Source organism: Olea europaea, chromosome 10, assembly GCF_002742605.1.
Source record: "Olea europaea var. sylvestris chromosome 10, O_europaea_v1, whole genome shotgun sequence".
NCBI lineage: Eukaryota > Viridiplantae > Streptophyta > Magnoliopsida > Lamiales > Oleaceae > Olea > Olea europaea.
Window position 1 is genome coordinate 43,507,145 of NC_036246.1, and position 16,083 is coordinate 43,523,227.

At 34.9% G+C, this 16,083-nt stretch overlaps 2 protein-coding genes across 9 annotated transcripts in view; both read right to left on the reverse strand.

Moving 5' to 3' along the window:
• The window catches only part of LOC111402403 (UDP-glycosyltransferase TURAN-like), a 7,546-nt gene extending 1,272 nt beyond the window's left edge, over positions 1–6,274 (reverse strand). The window contains exons 1-17 of one of the 7 annotated variants that reach the window (XM_023030685.1): positions 6,154–6,274; positions 5,853–5,965; positions 5,800–5,818; positions 5,576–5,685; positions 4,684–4,717; positions 4,450–4,505; positions 3,461–3,601; positions 2,179–2,327; positions 2,006–2,095; positions 1,838–1,904; positions 1,697–1,760; positions 1,485–1,602; positions 1,132–1,298; positions 931–1,041; positions 526–587; positions 324–376; positions 170–245 (exon numbers count right to left, since the gene is read on the reverse strand). In XM_023030685.1, coding sequence (XP_022886453.1) covers positions 170–245; positions 324–376; positions 526–587; positions 931–1,041; positions 1,132–1,298; positions 1,485–1,602; positions 1,697–1,760; positions 1,838–1,904; positions 2,006–2,095; positions 2,179–2,327; positions 3,461–3,601; positions 4,450–4,505; positions 4,684–4,717; positions 5,576–5,685; positions 5,800–5,806 — 1,305 coding nt within the window. In that variant the 5' untranslated portion in view covers positions 5,807–5,818; positions 5,853–5,965; positions 6,154–6,274. The other 6 variants (XM_023030681.1, XM_023030682.1, XM_023030683.1 and 3 more) reach the window with 6 other exon arrangements.
• A 2,456-nt stretch (positions 6,275–8,730) lies between these two features.
• LOC111402406 (U-box domain-containing protein 4-like) lies at positions 8,731–12,533 on the reverse strand. Of its 2 annotated transcripts, none has more exons than XM_023030690.1 (2): positions 10,770–12,482; positions 8,731–9,821 (listed from the first exon to the last, which is right to left on the reverse strand). In XM_023030690.1, exons 1-2 carry the CDS (start codon positions 12,072–12,074, stop codon positions 9,765–9,767), a joined length of 1,362 nt encoding a protein of 453 aa, XP_022886458.1. In that variant the 5' UTR covers positions 12,075–12,482; the 3' UTR covers positions 8,731–9,764. The 2 variants fall into 2 exon arrangements, with proteins under 2 accessions (XP_022886458.1, XP_022886457.1); XM_023030689.1 differs by having other exon boundaries at positions 9,820–9,949; positions 10,770–12,533.
• Between the last annotated feature and the right edge of the window lie 3,550 nt (positions 12,534–16,083).

A 16,083-nucleotide genomic window follows, 5' to 3' on the forward strand; every position in this document is an offset into this window, starting at 1 on the left:
ACCCCCCCCCCACCACCACCCAAACAATAAATAGTGACATTGCAGAAAAATGGAAACTAAATATAAAGGATATCCATCATCCTCGTGTCACCATAATGATTTGTTCTTGGAGGAATATAAATTATTTGGCTTTCCAAAATGCTATCTAGCTTCCTACATGCAAGCTTACCATGAGCTCATCAGCTAGTTCTGAAGATGATGAGAAAAGAAGGCCATTCTTTTCAGCTTGTACCAGCTCCTTGATGCTGGACATAGACAAAAAGTATAGTTAAAATGTCATTTATCTTTATTATTTCACAAAGAAGCTCACCAGAAGATATTACCAAGAATATGAAACAGCACAGACTGGGAGTCCACAGCCAAACATATCTACAACCTAATAAACCAAAAAGTTCCAACAATGAGGGCATTTCTCACATACACAACACAAAAACAAGTGAGAGAGAAACTTGCAAGGAAGAGGAGCTAAATCAATTGCGGTAAAATTGTTTTTCCTAGCAAAAAACAGATTTCAGGACACAATACCTTCATGGGTAGATCCAACCCTGATGAAGAAGTATGCAGGCAAACGCCAAGATCTGCTGATCCTGAACATGTAGAAAAGGAAGATATAAGTAGGGATGGTAAAATACACAGTTCCCTCACCATTAGGAATCGAGTTGTAGATGGGGAAGGGGAACATGGTCCCCGCACCAAATCTTTTCATTTTGTTTTATATTTTTTTTTTATTTTTAAATTTAAATTTCATTTAAATAAAAGGAAATAATATTAGAATAAAAATAATTAATTAATTGGAGACGTAAATGAGTATATTCTAATCCCTGCCCCAGCACCTGACTGGGAAGGTCAGCTCGGCACGTTGCCATACCTACATATATAACTATTACCAGTAGGAAGTGAAATATAAGCCGTTAACCTTTTACAACTTACCAAGAAGCAAAGGATAATCCTCTGCTGACAACCACATAGTACGGAATGCCACCCGTTTGAGGCTCAGCTTCCTTATTTTTTGTTCATATTTTTCCTTTTCTGGCCCTTTACCTTCACTTATGTAAAAATGATATTCAGTTTTCTAAAATGTAAAAAAGTTACCAGTCAAATAAAAGATTGTTTCGTATGAACAGTCATTACCAGTAATGATGAATAACAATCTTGGATATGAGAATTGCTTCCCATCACAGATTTCCTTCCAAACAACTTCATCTCTGGTCGAGTCATCCTCGTTAAGTAGTGCAGCAACGCGTCTATCATACATAAGTGCTGCTTCCAAAAGAATGCTAAAGTCTTCATCTGGAGTCCTGGGAACAAAATCATATCAGAGTATTGATATTCAAGAAATTGCGTAGCTACATTGCCAACCCATGATTATTTATGTTTTTCCTTTCCTTCATTTTCATATGATCTGAGAACAAAGACATGGGGTGGTCATGAAAGGAAAAGTAAGCTCAAGTAAACTAAGATGATGAGGAATCAATTTAACATACCAGCTCGTGCTGCTAACAATGAGTGCTGGTCTATTTTGCTTCAGGAAAATATCAGTGCCAAGCTGAGCCGTAATTGGAGTTACATTAGGATCATTGTCATCTGATGCTGTCATCCCTGCTAGTAGTGTTCAAGTCTACATCAAATTAGCCCCCACACTCTCAACATCAACTTAAACGGTGAACCAAAAGAACAGTATTACAACTTGCTTTACCACTACTAATACAATCCTGAAAACCAGATGGCTGGCTGAGGCTTTTGTTGATCCTGCAAAATAACTAGATTGCTGTTTAAATTTAGGTTTGTTCATTCAATATATTCTTAAAGCATTCTATGACAAATAAAGTCAAATTACCTTGTGCTTCTCCTCAAGAGAAGCCGGTCGAAAAAACTCAGGAGGCTGATCGTATAGAACAGTGGCTCTATGATTGGAAAACAAAGAGGACGCAGGTAAATAACTAGGAACAAGTAAATGAGTGAGCAGATATAAATAAATGACAGATCTTTGAAATAATACTATTACTTAATTCCCCAGTTCTCAGCCAGTTCATGTTGCATTGCCCCAGTCACACATAGTGAACCATGAGCCATCTTGCCATAACGTTTCTCAATCCTGGGCATACACCAAAATTTCATATTTCTAAAATGCAAAGATAGATCCTCAGTTCGATTGATATAATACGAATCTAATTTTACCAATGATATATTGATACGAAATAACTACTCCTTCCAAGTGATAGTGCAAGCAGCGTATATCCAAAATTATGCCAGTCTACAATGAATGACGAACGTCTCAACCAGCTAGCCCACTTTACACCTACTAGGGTAGGAACAGATGGTGGATTCTGCAAGAGTCAATTTCACATAACTGAACCAAGCTAGGCATTCAGAGGGTAAGTTACAACAAATACTTTAACAATTGAGATCCAATCAGATTGCCAGCAAAAAAATTAGAACATGATGCCCAAGCACAGCTAGAGATAAGCCAGCCAGTAAAAGTAGTTTGTGATGCACTCTCAAGCACAGCTAAAGACAATTGGGAATTGCTTCTAAACCATTTATTAGAACACAGGCAAGATTTCCCTAAAAACAGCTCGAGAAAAAACAAAGTGAATATGCCTAATATGGACTTAAACTGCTACATTCAGAGTTATCAGTAGAACTTCTCACCTTATAAAGAAAAACATCAACACATACTAAGGCGTGTTGCCAATAAATATGGAACTCCATTATATCAATTCTTTCTTGCCTCTGTATTCTATCCATTGCCACCTCTAGTGGAAGATCCATTGGCAATCAAACCATTTGCAACCATAGTAGGCATGTTAGTTTTAGTCTGCATTTCTCTATTCTAGCCTGTTCTACTGGGATTCATTACTCTCATGAATAAGAGTTTCCTGATTCTTAGGTCTACAAAAAAAGGCTCCAGCCCAAGTATCTAAGCCTATGTTTAGCCAATGTTTACAAATGGTGAAACCAATTTTTATCCACATTTCATGGAACCCGCAAGTACTACCCATTTATTTTACCATACATTTCTATCTATTTGTAAATAAAATTGTTTATAAACTCTTGCCAAACATGCTTTAAGTCATCGTTAATTAATCTTTAATTGGTACAACCTCCACCTGAACATGTTGCCGTATAGAAGCACAAGGTTTTCCAAGATAAATGGGAATAGGAGAGGGTAACACATTCAAATCTACCTTTCCTATACAATTACAACCAGGATTTTAATCAAGATGAAAAGATTTTTTTGAATGCCTGAAAAAGGACTATTCAAGAATATTCCAATAACATCAGCAATAATATAAGGTAAACATTACCTGTTATATAATATAAGGTAAAACGACAAAATAGGGTTTCATGAATTTGACATTGGCATAGCCAATCATACGACAATTGAGATAACAAAAGATTATGAATCCATCAAACATCATTGTTCAAATGACGAAATAAGCACAAGTTTGAAGCTCACCTGGACTATAAAAACATCAGGAGCTGGTATCTTCACGCAAAGATACCAAAGAAGCATAAGAAATTGAACAATTGGCTTGAGCATAAGCATTAAGGGACGGAGTATCTTCGGCAGACTTTGAGCTCTAGTTGGCCATTGCGGCTGTCGGACACAAAATAGAGTTTCCTTAATGTCTTGACAATTTTAAGCAATGTTTTGAAAACCGGCCCTGTAATTGATCCGGAAAAGTTAAATGGTCAAAGGTAAACGGTCGAACCGAGTTTAAACCGTGATTGACCCCAAATTAACATAATAAATGGATTTATTATTTATTTAGTATATTAAAATAGCATTTTAAAACCCATTATTTACCATTTATAACTCATGGAATTTTTCATTAAGTGAAAAAAAAATATGGGCCCAAACAATTTGACAGTCCATACCCAAAGTCCTAACCCTAATATCAAATATACATTACAGAGGCAAAAGTTCAACACCATATTCCGCCATCTCTCCATCTTCTCTCTCAGTCTTCTCCTCCCACAAAATATATGCGTTTATATGTAACAACATAAATATTGTTTTAGATTTGTATATAAAAACATAATATATTTTAGATTTGTATATAAAAACATAAGATATATGTATTTTTATAAGATTGTTTTGGATTTGAATATTAGATGTTTGATTAAAAATTTGTGCAAGGATTTCAGAAAAGATAATGGAGCTCCAGTTCAAAAGCAGCAATGAAGGAATCTTCTTCTTCTTCATTTTACACATTATTTTGTAGGAAATATCAGTGAACCATTAAAAACCGCAACTGGTTCACCGGTTTTTATGTTGAACCAGACGGTTCCCGGATTTTGCACCGGTTTCTTAACATTCGGTTTTTGCACTATAACCGCCGGACTTAGGTCCAGTTCCCATATTTTCAGGTGAACTGGCCGGTCCGGTCCAGCTTTGAAAACATTGATTTTAAGCATAGCCAGTCTAGAAATGAGTAACTATACCATTTTGTGAATGTGGATCGACGGGTGCTCTAAAACAGCAGTGTGAGGCTCGGAACCTAACCAAATATGATATAAGTTTTTGTTCAAGACAACATGCATTATTTGATGAAACAATTCAATCTGAGTAGAAATCACAAAGTGAAAATAAAATAAAATAAATAACCTAGACACTTTGACCAACAAATAGAAGTTACTTTTCAGTTTTCACTCAGCCATCATAAGATATAAGCATACCTCCATATGCAACAATATCAACCTCTAGAAAAGCCTGCAAGAGAAATTAGAAGTTCAAAATAAAAACAGTGTTGGGTAGATAAAAAAAAATCAACAATCAAATAACATTTCTACAGAGAAAACTGGTCTTTTGTCATAAAAATCCTCTTGATCCTAAGTAACGAACATTTCGTCATTGATGTTCTGCTAATAACTTCAACCCCAATTACACTGAGCAAGATTATTCTTCCAGCTCTTGTAAAAAAAATCATCCCAAATATTTTTCATTCCAGTGACATAAGATGTAAACCAATATATATTTTTTTTTTTTTTTTTTTTTTTTTTTTTTTTTTTTAATTAAATAAAAAAAAAAAAAAATATATATTGGTGGTTAAAAAAAAAAAAAAATATATATTGGTGGTTAAAAAAAAAAAAAAATATATATTGGTGGTTAAAAAAAAAAAAAAATATATATTGGTGGTTAAAAAAAAAAAAAAATATATATTGGTGGTTAAAAAAAAAAAAAAATATATATTGGTGGTTAAAAAAAAAAAAAAATATATATTGGTGGTTAAAAAAAAAAAAAAATATATATTGTGTTTTTTTTTTTTTTAACCACCAATATATATTTTTTTTTTTTTTTTTTTTTTTTTTTTTTTGCATATATATCAACCAAGTAATCAAATCACTTGCTATTCAGTAGCACCAGAAATTATAGAACAGAAGTCAAGAATCCGTTAAATAGCATCAAAACCGAACTTGTTAATTTAAAAGCAATTTTAGTCATGAGTACCCCCTACTAATCTTCAAATTTAAAACTCTGAACCATTGCCTCCCCCTACTCCCCAATCTAGCACACACACAGAGACCAAATTCTCACAAACATGCACAGTATGTATAGCTAGAAGTATACCTGACGCGCAAGGGAAAGCGCTTGGTACTGCATACGTGGGCTACGCCCAATGTCCCCAAGGACCACCACTGCAGCCCTATCTCTACGCCTGGTCGTCGATTTTTTATCCCCTAATTTATCATTATTCATATAATATATTAATTTATGTGACTAAAGAATAGTGGCGATACCATAATGATGTAAATTAAATGGAAGCAGGAAAAAATAAATGAAAGCAAATTCACCTGCCATTGGAGAAAAGGGTTGGAGAGGTCTCTGAAGAGCAAAATACAGGTAACCCCAATTTCGTTGGAGAGAGAATTCGATCGCAGCAGTCCCAAATTGGGCTTGAGGATTAGTTTTTAATCAGACCTATTTTTGGTTATCTATCTGCACAATCTGGTTCATTTTCTGCAATTGCGTTTATGCGTTAGATCAAGCTAGGCTTACCTTAAAAGTTCCAACATTTTTCAAGTCGACTTACTAATACAACTGACATATGGTGCAAGAATTAAATAAAATCGGCCAAACAATTGATGAATAAGATATATACTCACGGAGAAGAAACAGAAACACAATTAAAAGATAAAGATTCCTACTGTGACTGGGGTTTGATTTTGAGCGGAAGGATCAAGAACGGAGAGCTGGGATTTTGCGAAGTGCAGAAGTGGGAATCAGATCGTTTCATTCGGGTTGAGATTTAGGGGTGGGCTTTGAGCTCCTTTAGGGCCCTATTTGAGCCATCATTTTGAAAAAAATATATTCTTAAACGATGATTTGACATCATTTTAATAACATATTTTTAAATAAAATAATATTATATACTATTTAAAAAAAAAATTATTTTTTAACCATACATTCTCTATCAATTTACTATTCTAAAATACATTCTTAAAAAATAATGTGGTTCAAACACACACTAAATTTATTTGGGCTTCTTACTAATTATCTTCATTTTTGGAATTAATTGTTCCAATAGTCACTGATTTAAGTTCATGTATTTGATTGGTCACTGAAGTTTAAAATGTCGAGTTTTGATTATTAAACTTAGATCAATATTTTCGATTGCTTACTAAAGTAAAAATGTTGAATATTGACCATTGAACTTTGAAAAAATGTTATACATTACTCCCTAGCAAAAATTTCAAACTTTGAAAAATGTTGAGTTTATAGTAAGTAATGTACAATAATTTTCAAAGTTCAATGATCAAAATTTGACATTTTCAACTTTAGTGAGCAATTGAAGACGTTCAGTAATCAAAACTCGATATTTGAAATTTCAGTGACTAATCAAAGATATGAACCTAAATTCAATAACATTGGAACAATTAATTCTCATTTTTTGTAAACTTTTAGCATTCATTTTGAAACATCAATTTCGATTATTCGCTCGATTGCAAGCATAGAAATTATATAGAAAGAAAATATATTTTAGACAATTCAATTATCTAGAACTTATTTTCATGAAAATTATTAAATAAATGTATTTGATTAATTTAATTTTCAACCTAAAAAATATTATATTTGTCCATTTTTTATTGGTGAGTAGATAGAATAGAGTCAACGGATAAGATAGAGAAATAGAGAGTAAATTATCTGGTGAGTAGATAGAATAGAGTCAACGGATAAGATAGAGAAATAGAGAGTAAATTATCCGTTTGAAAATGGACAAATATAATATTTTTTAGGTTGAAAAATAAAGTCAATCAAACACACTTTTAGTCTTGTGACCCTCTCCTAAAAGCTAAAACTAAAAACATGCATGCATGTTACTTGTATACCAAATAATCCATGACTCAATATCAAAATTATATTTTTCATGTCAATAAAAACATTTTTTAAAAGAATATAAAAAAATGTAATTCACCTAAAATAGAAAAATAAACAACCAAAGTATTAAAAAAATATAACATTTCAATACTCTTCGATGAAAAAGAAATCTCTAATATTCAATATTATTAGAATTATGCTACTTGCACATAAAAATGGTACATAAGTGATTATATAAGATGATGTGAATAAAAATAATTGGATGAAAAAATGAAATATATTTTAAATTGACAAATAATATAGTGACATATGACATTATGTAAAGTTTGATGTACGTGTAACAATGCCCATATTATTAATATATTGAAGCCCGCAAAAGGTTATTAAATTAAACAAGCAACCAATATATATATAAATATTTATAAGTTAATCTGATTTTTATCAAAAAAAAAAATCATAGAAAAATTGAAAGAAATGGTAAGAGAAACAACTTTATTTACAAATTTATCTTTTTTTATTAAAAAAAACGAAGAAGAAGAGAAAATGACAAAAAAGAAAAGTGAAATGAGAGTATTAAAAAGAAAATAATTAAAATAATATGTTGAAAGAGAAATATATTGATTTTTTTTTATCATGGCTCTAGGATTCTTAAAATGATAGACGGAAATAGTAAAAAACTCGTCATTGAAGAAATGAACTTGATTGCACTCGAACGGTTTCAAAATTTGCAATGATACATAACTTTGCAATCGTACATATATTTAATATTTTGAATCGTACAGAACAATGACAAAGGAAAAGTCCCAATGTTCCTCGGAATTATTCAAGCAGGCTCACGACCATGCTCAAATTGCTGCTGCAGAATTAGCTCTATTTAGCCCCATTACATTAAATTACATTATATTTTATTTTTCTATTTCTTATTTTCAATCACATAATTTTTTATAAAATAATATTATACGTAAATCGAAAATTTTTACTTCTTTTTCAACCATTTATTTAAAAAAAAAACACCATTTCACCTATTTTTATTTTGAAAAATGAGAGTCAAACGGGGCGGCTTAGGTATATATATTGTATAAGATAATGGAAAAAAGTAAGACAGCCTAATACGGAAAAAACCAGCTGGAGAGTTTACTATTAATTATTTTGACCTTTCAATCTCCATCTTTGTCAATGCCAACCATTTATGCTTTTGTTTAAATTTTTCAAAACTCTTGTCATTTCTCTTTCACCATACATCGTACACAAATTCACTTCGAAATACAGCCGTTAAAAAGTGTCACCGCCAATCCATGGTACCAAGTTGAAAACTCGAGATGGAGACGTGGTCCCTCCAAACAGCAGGACAAAACATAAGTGTACTGCCAGCTAATTCAATAATAATGACAAGACAATAAGAAATGAATCATAAAATTTGTACCAAATTACATAATCTTCTTGTGGGGTTTCTTGGCTTTATCATAGTGAATATGTACATGCATTATGGTAGGACTAATACATTGTAGGTTGCTCAACTTTACAACCAAGAGTTAGGGGTCCAGTGACCCTACAATCCCTTTAGTTTTAATCTTACTCCGAGATGATTAACTTATAATACTAGATCCAATGTCGATGATTATTATAGAATCCCAAGTGAAACTCATTGCTACCTCGTAAGGGCGTTGAGACCACAGCATATTCAAAAGCGCCGCCGCTTCACTGTAGTTTTGTCTCAGAGCTAAACTGAATTTAACAATGTTAAACAAATTGGAGAGATATCAAACAGGTCAAAGGATAAATCAAGGGCTGATCTAGACAGGTGAATAAACTATCTTTACCTTTGTTGTCCAAAAGTGCAAGTTGGCCAGCTGTAGAGTCTCTTTCAAATGATAGGTATGTCATGTTCAAACCTAAATTTATTGGGAAATACTATGTGTACACACAACATTACACCCCCTTCACATGGACGGGGTTCACATACAATAAAATAATAGTAAACCTCTCTCTATGTGAGGGGGGTGTAACCCATTGTGTACATCTCATGGTGTACATATAGCATTTTCCAAATTTCAATTCACATTAATCCCCAACTCAAACATCTTACACTTTTTCCAAGTTATGTCATGATTTCAAGTCTTGCCAATAATCATTTATGAAAACCGTGCACAGGTCAAGGAAAAATGAATCAAATCTAACCATGAACGAGTATATAGAATACTGAGTTAAGCCAAACTCAAGTATCACTTAGCCTTTTATACACCAGATCATGAAAGTAACTAGTACAACATTCCATACAATTTGGATATCCCAAACAAAACTTCTCAACTCAAAACAAAAGCTAGCTTCTAATTTTTTTTTCCCCTCCAAACATTCATGATAAACCTCAAATTACTCAATAAAAACCCTCCGAAAACAATTCCTGTATATACGAAGTAACAAAACCATCTAAGAAACCTCTCTATGGAGTTGAAGTCTCTAGTCTTGATTCTCTCAAGTACATAAGTAGCGTTTCAGCCTGCCAATTACAGCCACACACAATCAAAATCATTCTTCCCATAAAGACACAATGGCGTGAAGAAACTTGCAGCTTGCTATTAAAGAATCCCCAAAATATGGTGGACCATCAAAGTCACTGAAGTAACACTGTAACAATTATTATTCTCTTGTATCATAAAAGAGTGGATATCGACCTGGTGAAAATATAAATATCGCATAGCAAGTTTTGGATACGGACAACAATGCTCAGATTAATGCCTAATTTTGATTATAAATTTGTGGTGCTATCATTTAGTATTAAAAAAACTAATGCAGGTCAATCTCCGAGCAACTTGCAGGACATTCAGGGCCCCTCATTTGACAATCTATATAAAAATTGTTAAAATACTTAAGCAGCCTAAATGCACCTATCCTAATAAAATTCAAATCTAATAATACTGTGATCTGTGCTTACTGAATCTGAACGTTTCCATGAATTACTTAAAACCAAGTTAGGCGGTAGAAGTTGAGGTATTAGAATTGGCATTGGAGTTGGAGAAAGTTCCGTTCAATTATGAACCAAGTCTTAGCAAATACCATGTCCTGATCCCAATTCTGTGGTGTAAAACATACAAAAAAATAACGCTTGGATCCTTTCAGCAAATAAGTAAACAATCCTATCACCTAAAACTCTAATTTACAGTCATCACGCGACAATAATGAAATGATTCAAGGGATATATGTCTTGAGAAACTAAGTAAACAATATAACATAAACAGCATTTAATATGCATATCATACCACCGAAAATGCTATATTTGCAATAAATATAGGACCTCAATGAAATGTCCACAGGTTATAGGTCTGAAGAAAATTAGTCTATACAGACTAGCATTTGAATTGCGTTTCATGCCACCTAAATTGTTATATTCACCATAAAAATCAAGACTTAATGAGCTGATTCAAGAGTTATAGAGTTTAAGACTCACCTTATGCATAGCTTTAGCCGTCCCAGTCTGGGATAATGCAACAAGAGGGGGAATTCCTCCCTCCCCAACAAGCAATTCTCTATTCTTAACACTCTCCCCACACAATTGCAACAAAGTTAAAACTGCAAATTCCTTGCCCTTGTCACTCCCATCCTCAAGTGCCTCCACGAGAGCCACGATACCGCCTTCCTTCATGATAGCCTCTCGTCCCATTTCAATCCCAGATAAACTGCTCAACACTACCATGGCCTTCTCTGCCAGGCCTGTTCCCTGCTCCCCTACAAGCCCCACCAACGGCCCCGCAGCACCCGCACTCACCGCCCTTTCCTTATTCACCCTTACTGAGCATAGTTTGTATAACGTCGTTAATGCATCTTTTTTTCCCCTATTCGACCCATTTATGAGCAACGCCACTAAAGGTGGGATTGCACCGCAAGCCCCAATGGATGATTTATTCTCATCAATCAAAGACAAGCTAAGCAATGTGCACGCCGCATTCTGTTTAGAAGTTTCAGTCCCTGTTTTCAACACATATATTAAGGATTTTATGGCACCAGAACTTGCAATTAAGCTTTTATTACTTTCATGCAGAGAGACATTAAGCAAAGCAGTAACTGCATTTTCCTGTGTCCAAGGGTCCGAGGAACGAAGAAGCGAGATCAAAGCGGGAACCGCCCCGGACTCTCCAATCATGGCCCGATTGTCGACCCGATTTTTCGCTAACTGTCTTAGTTTAGCTGCTGCTGATCTTTTCACTGCAATTGAGGATGATTTCAACCCATCAACACATAGTTTAACAGTAGGTTGAAGGTCTTCTGGAGAAATACTTCCAACAATTTCTGTGGAAAATGTTTCTCTCTGCAAGAATCCTGGACATGGTTCTGGCTCGGGTTCAGATTTCGATCCCTGGTTCAGGTCCGGATCTACTGGACTCGGTAAACTTGCGAGCACCTGGAGCTCTCCGGAGATATCACTGGAGCATGCCGAGTAATCGCTGAATGTCTGTGAGATTTCCAAAAAATGGTCTATGGCATCCGAGGATGACGAGGGTATTGAATCAATATGTGATTTATTGGCGAGTTCGCCAAGTCGCAGGTCAATCACTGAGTCGGTCAAGTTCTCGGAGACAAGTGGCGATTTCTCAGACTGGAAGAAGTTAGACCGAATGGTGCGCATGGAACGACCAACGGAGCAAAAAGATTTGGTGGTAGATGGCGGCGGAGCGTGGTACCACAGCGACGTCCGGTGTGCGTTTGTAGCATTGTTGGAATTCGAGTGGGAGTGTGAATCTTTTAGATAGACCATGATTTAAAACAATTGCAAATAACAATATTCACTTCGACTAACCAGTGAGTTAACAGTGTAAGCTGATGGGTTTCTATTTTCACGATCTACACTTGACTTGGAAACGTAAATTTACAATTTGAAAGTTCAAGAAATGCTCTAATGGCGGAGACAAAGAGCTCGAAGAGAGGAGAAAAATGGCGGATTTTATAGAAGGAGCTGCTATACAGAAGATTGGGTTGGTCTATTTGGTGCAGTTGTACTTGCTCTTTTTTGCGCTAATCTCACAGGCTGTGTCATGTGTGGTATAAATATCACAGCATGACGGTACTGTTACGCTAGCAGATCCTTGATGCTTCGAGTGGGAAGGCGGCAATACCTAAGTGGCACGTTATTTTCGATGGGATGATTTGGTTATGGCGTGACACACTGTTTTACAAGTTGGGTATTTTTATTTGGAACGTACTGCTTGTACAGAACCAATTTTTTAACAACAGCAGAGTCTCGTGTATGTGACTGTCTGACAAACATGTATGAAATAAATAATTCTATACAGATGACATTTTCTTTTTTATTTTTCTAAATAATAGGAACAATGTTTAGTTATAACGGTGCTTAACACCCATTAATGTGACAGTGACTTTTATTGCTCTACAAATTGATTATTGAAGCTAAATAGCATTAGCTGTCCCCCTTTGAATTTCGTTCTGTATGAAATCTACAAATTTTGACACCTTTTGTCCTCTTTAACAAGTAGACTTGTTTGGAACGTTATAAGCATAGGGTCTTTGATCGTCGTGTCATGAGTCGAGTCTTTGTACCAGTTTGATCCACTTTATAGAGAAGATACGAGATAATAGAATAGAATGAAATTGATTTTCTTTTTTTTTTTTATCGGTAAATGTAAATATATAGATCAAAAATGTACCATGTACAAATACACCGGGCATACCCGAACGAAACAATGTCCATAATCAAATACAAGTACACCGTACATACCCGAACAAATCAATGTCCATAAACATAAACAAGTACTCCGGGCATACCCGGGCAAAGGCAGTAGAAAGCTAATACAAAGAAATCAAAGCTCCATGACCAAGGATTCATAAAGAATCAAGACATCCGGATACAAAGTAAACATGACTTTGTATACGTGAGTCTTGATCCTTCTAGCAATAGAATCCAAGTCGGCCAGGAGGTCTTAAAAAATCTTCCTATTCCTCGTAAGCCATATGCAGTAAACTGTGCTAGCAAGAGCAACTCTCTTCGTCTTGGTCAGCCACGAAGTTCCACGATTCTCCTTTTTCATCCACTTAAGCGCAATGGCAAGTGTAGACATAGATCTTGTGATGCCAAGCTATCTCCTAATGCTTCCCCATAATGAGGAAGTGAAGGAGCACTTAAAGAATAAATGGTCACAAGTTTCCTCAAAAAGTCCACAAAAGACACACTTCCGATCAATATCCAAGAAGAGTAGTTTGTCTTTAGTTAGTAACTTTGATTGGGCTGCTAACCAAAGCAAGAAAGAATGCTTCGGAGTGATGCACGGCTTCCAAACTTTTCCTCCCCACGGCTTCAAAGAACCTTTATGCCTAAAGTATTCATAGGCAATTTTTGTCGAGAATTTATCATGCACAGAACAGCCCAGATTTTGAGTCGAAGATTCAAAAAACTGCCTACCGAAGAAAGCTGTCTGCCGGCCAGAAATGCTGCTGAATGAAAGGCCCAAATTCTGGTCATGCAGAGCACTCCCAGCTCCAAAAAAACCGTCCATTTAATGCCCTTCCATCACTGGACGTGTCCCTGTTAACCCCCTGATCGATCTGAAAATGATGGGCCCCCGTTTCCTGTTGCTGTCTCGGAATTACAGTTTGCTGGGCAGCTTCTTCGGTAGAAATAAAATCCCTGATTTCAAGTAATTTCTTGAAAAGTGGGGAGTGATCCTTTTTAGGACGAGCCTCCCAAATACAAGTGTCATTAAGATAAGCATGATGAACCCATCTAATCCATAAGGTGTCCTTCTTCTTGTGGATGTTCCAAAGGGATTTAGCAAGTAACGCTAAATTCCAAGTCTTCAAGTCTTTCAATCCAAGGCCCCCTTCCGTTTTCGGAAGGCATAGATTCTTCCATGCAACCAATGGCTTCTTTGATCCCCAAAGGAAGTTCCGACAAAGGCTAACAATTCTCGAAATAATTGTAGCCGGAATGGGGAAGATAGAAAGCCAAAAATATTCAACACCTTGAAGCACGGCCCTAATGAGTTCCAACTTGCCGGCATAGGATAAAGATGCACAACTCCAAGCTCCAATATAACCCGCTATTTTTTCAAGAAACGGTGCATAAGAACTCACTTTGAGCTTCTCCGATGCAAGAGGAATACCCAAGTAACGAAAAGGCATAGATCCTTTCGAAAAATTTGAGATTTCCATGATAGTTTGAAGCTCATACCCAAAAATTCCAGCTGTGTAGATGCTGGATTTCATAGTGTTGATCTTTAGACCCGATGCTAAACCAAATTTGTCAAGGCAATCGATTAGAATTTCAACGGACATAGCAACACCCCTTGCAAAAAGCATCAAGTCATCCGCAAAAGCCAAGTGGGTTATCTTGAGGGGACCACATTTTGGGTGATAATTAAAATCATTATCACTTGTAGCATCCTTGATCATTCTAGAAAAATATTCAAGACAAATCACGAACAAGAAAGGGGAGAGTGGATCACCTTGTCGAAGGCCTTTCCCGCCTTTTCAAAAACCATGCATACTTCCATTCAAAGCAACCGAATATGTCGGAGTGGTAACACACTCCATAATCCATTGAACAAATGTCAAAGGAAAACTCAACCCTTCAAGAACACTCTTGAGAAAGTCCCAACTAACCGAGTCAAAAGCTTTGCTAATATCAATTTTAAGGAGGCATCTCAGAGATTATTTGGTTGAGGGTGGCACACTGATAAATTATCTTGGAAAAGTGGGTAAAAAAATACTATATCACCTGTTTAATGGGACAGTCTTCTAAATGACCGGGTTATTGATCCTATTTTTCAAAATGGCCTCTTCTATTAGAAATATTATTTTACCTTTATTTTTATTATTTGTAAGATGTATCCTATATCTTTCGGGACTTATTAATCAAGACCTATATCTATATTTTTCAATCTTTCAAACACCTTTAAATATTCTTGCTATCTTGATAATTCTTCAAAAATCTTAGACTGATCTTCCTTAGTTATGTATCCTCGAATTAATCCTTCTGAGATTTCTTCTTGTATATCTCTATGTTTAGTTATAATATCTTCTACCTTTCTTATTTCTCTGCTAGTTCTTACAAAACCAAATCTTATATTGTGCTTACAAAAATAATCTATATCTTGGTATATTTCTTCAATTTTCTCTTTGCCAACAGGAAATATATATTCAGACTTTTCAGCTAATTTGAATAAAAACGAAATATCTTTCTCATCTAAGTATAATCTAAGATCATTAGAAGTAGATGTGGATGCTTGTGAATTGTTCATCAAAATAATCAAAGCATAAGTATATAAAAGCAAGTAAATAACTTACAGTAATCAAATAGAAGTAAACAGACTTTCCGTCCAGTATATTCTTATAGATACTTTGCATGTACTTAATCAATCTTCTGAATTAAGTAAAGATTTAAAATGTTTTTTAAAATCATTTGGGTCCACAACTGCTTCCGCAAAAGGCTTTTCAATTAAAGTTGCATTTCTCATTCTAGAGAACTAGCCGTGTTACCACAAACGCTATCTCACAGTATCCAGAGTCTCTATTTTCACCTCTATCCAAACTCTTTTCAGAATCAAGTTCTTACTTGGAACGAAATTTTAAAAGATAACTCACACACAATGTACTACAATTTTGTTAGAAAACTATTTTTCCCCTAAACCATTCATCAAAGATGGGTACTTTGGCATGGCTAACATCCATTCAAAATCAATGTTTTGAAAATCTTTTAAAATCTCTATCTATACTGTCGAGGAATCATGAGAAACTTAACAAAATCCTTTTAT

Coding starts and splice junctions, on each gene's coding strand:
- LOC111402406 (XM_023030689.1), bottom strand. CDS start 12,074: ATGGTCTATCTAAAAGATTCACACTCCCACTCGAATTCCAACAATGCT. Junction 9,950..10,769: donor CGGCTAAAGCTATGCATAAG/GTGAGTCTTAAA, acceptor TAATTGTTACAG/TGTTACTTCAGTGACTTTGA.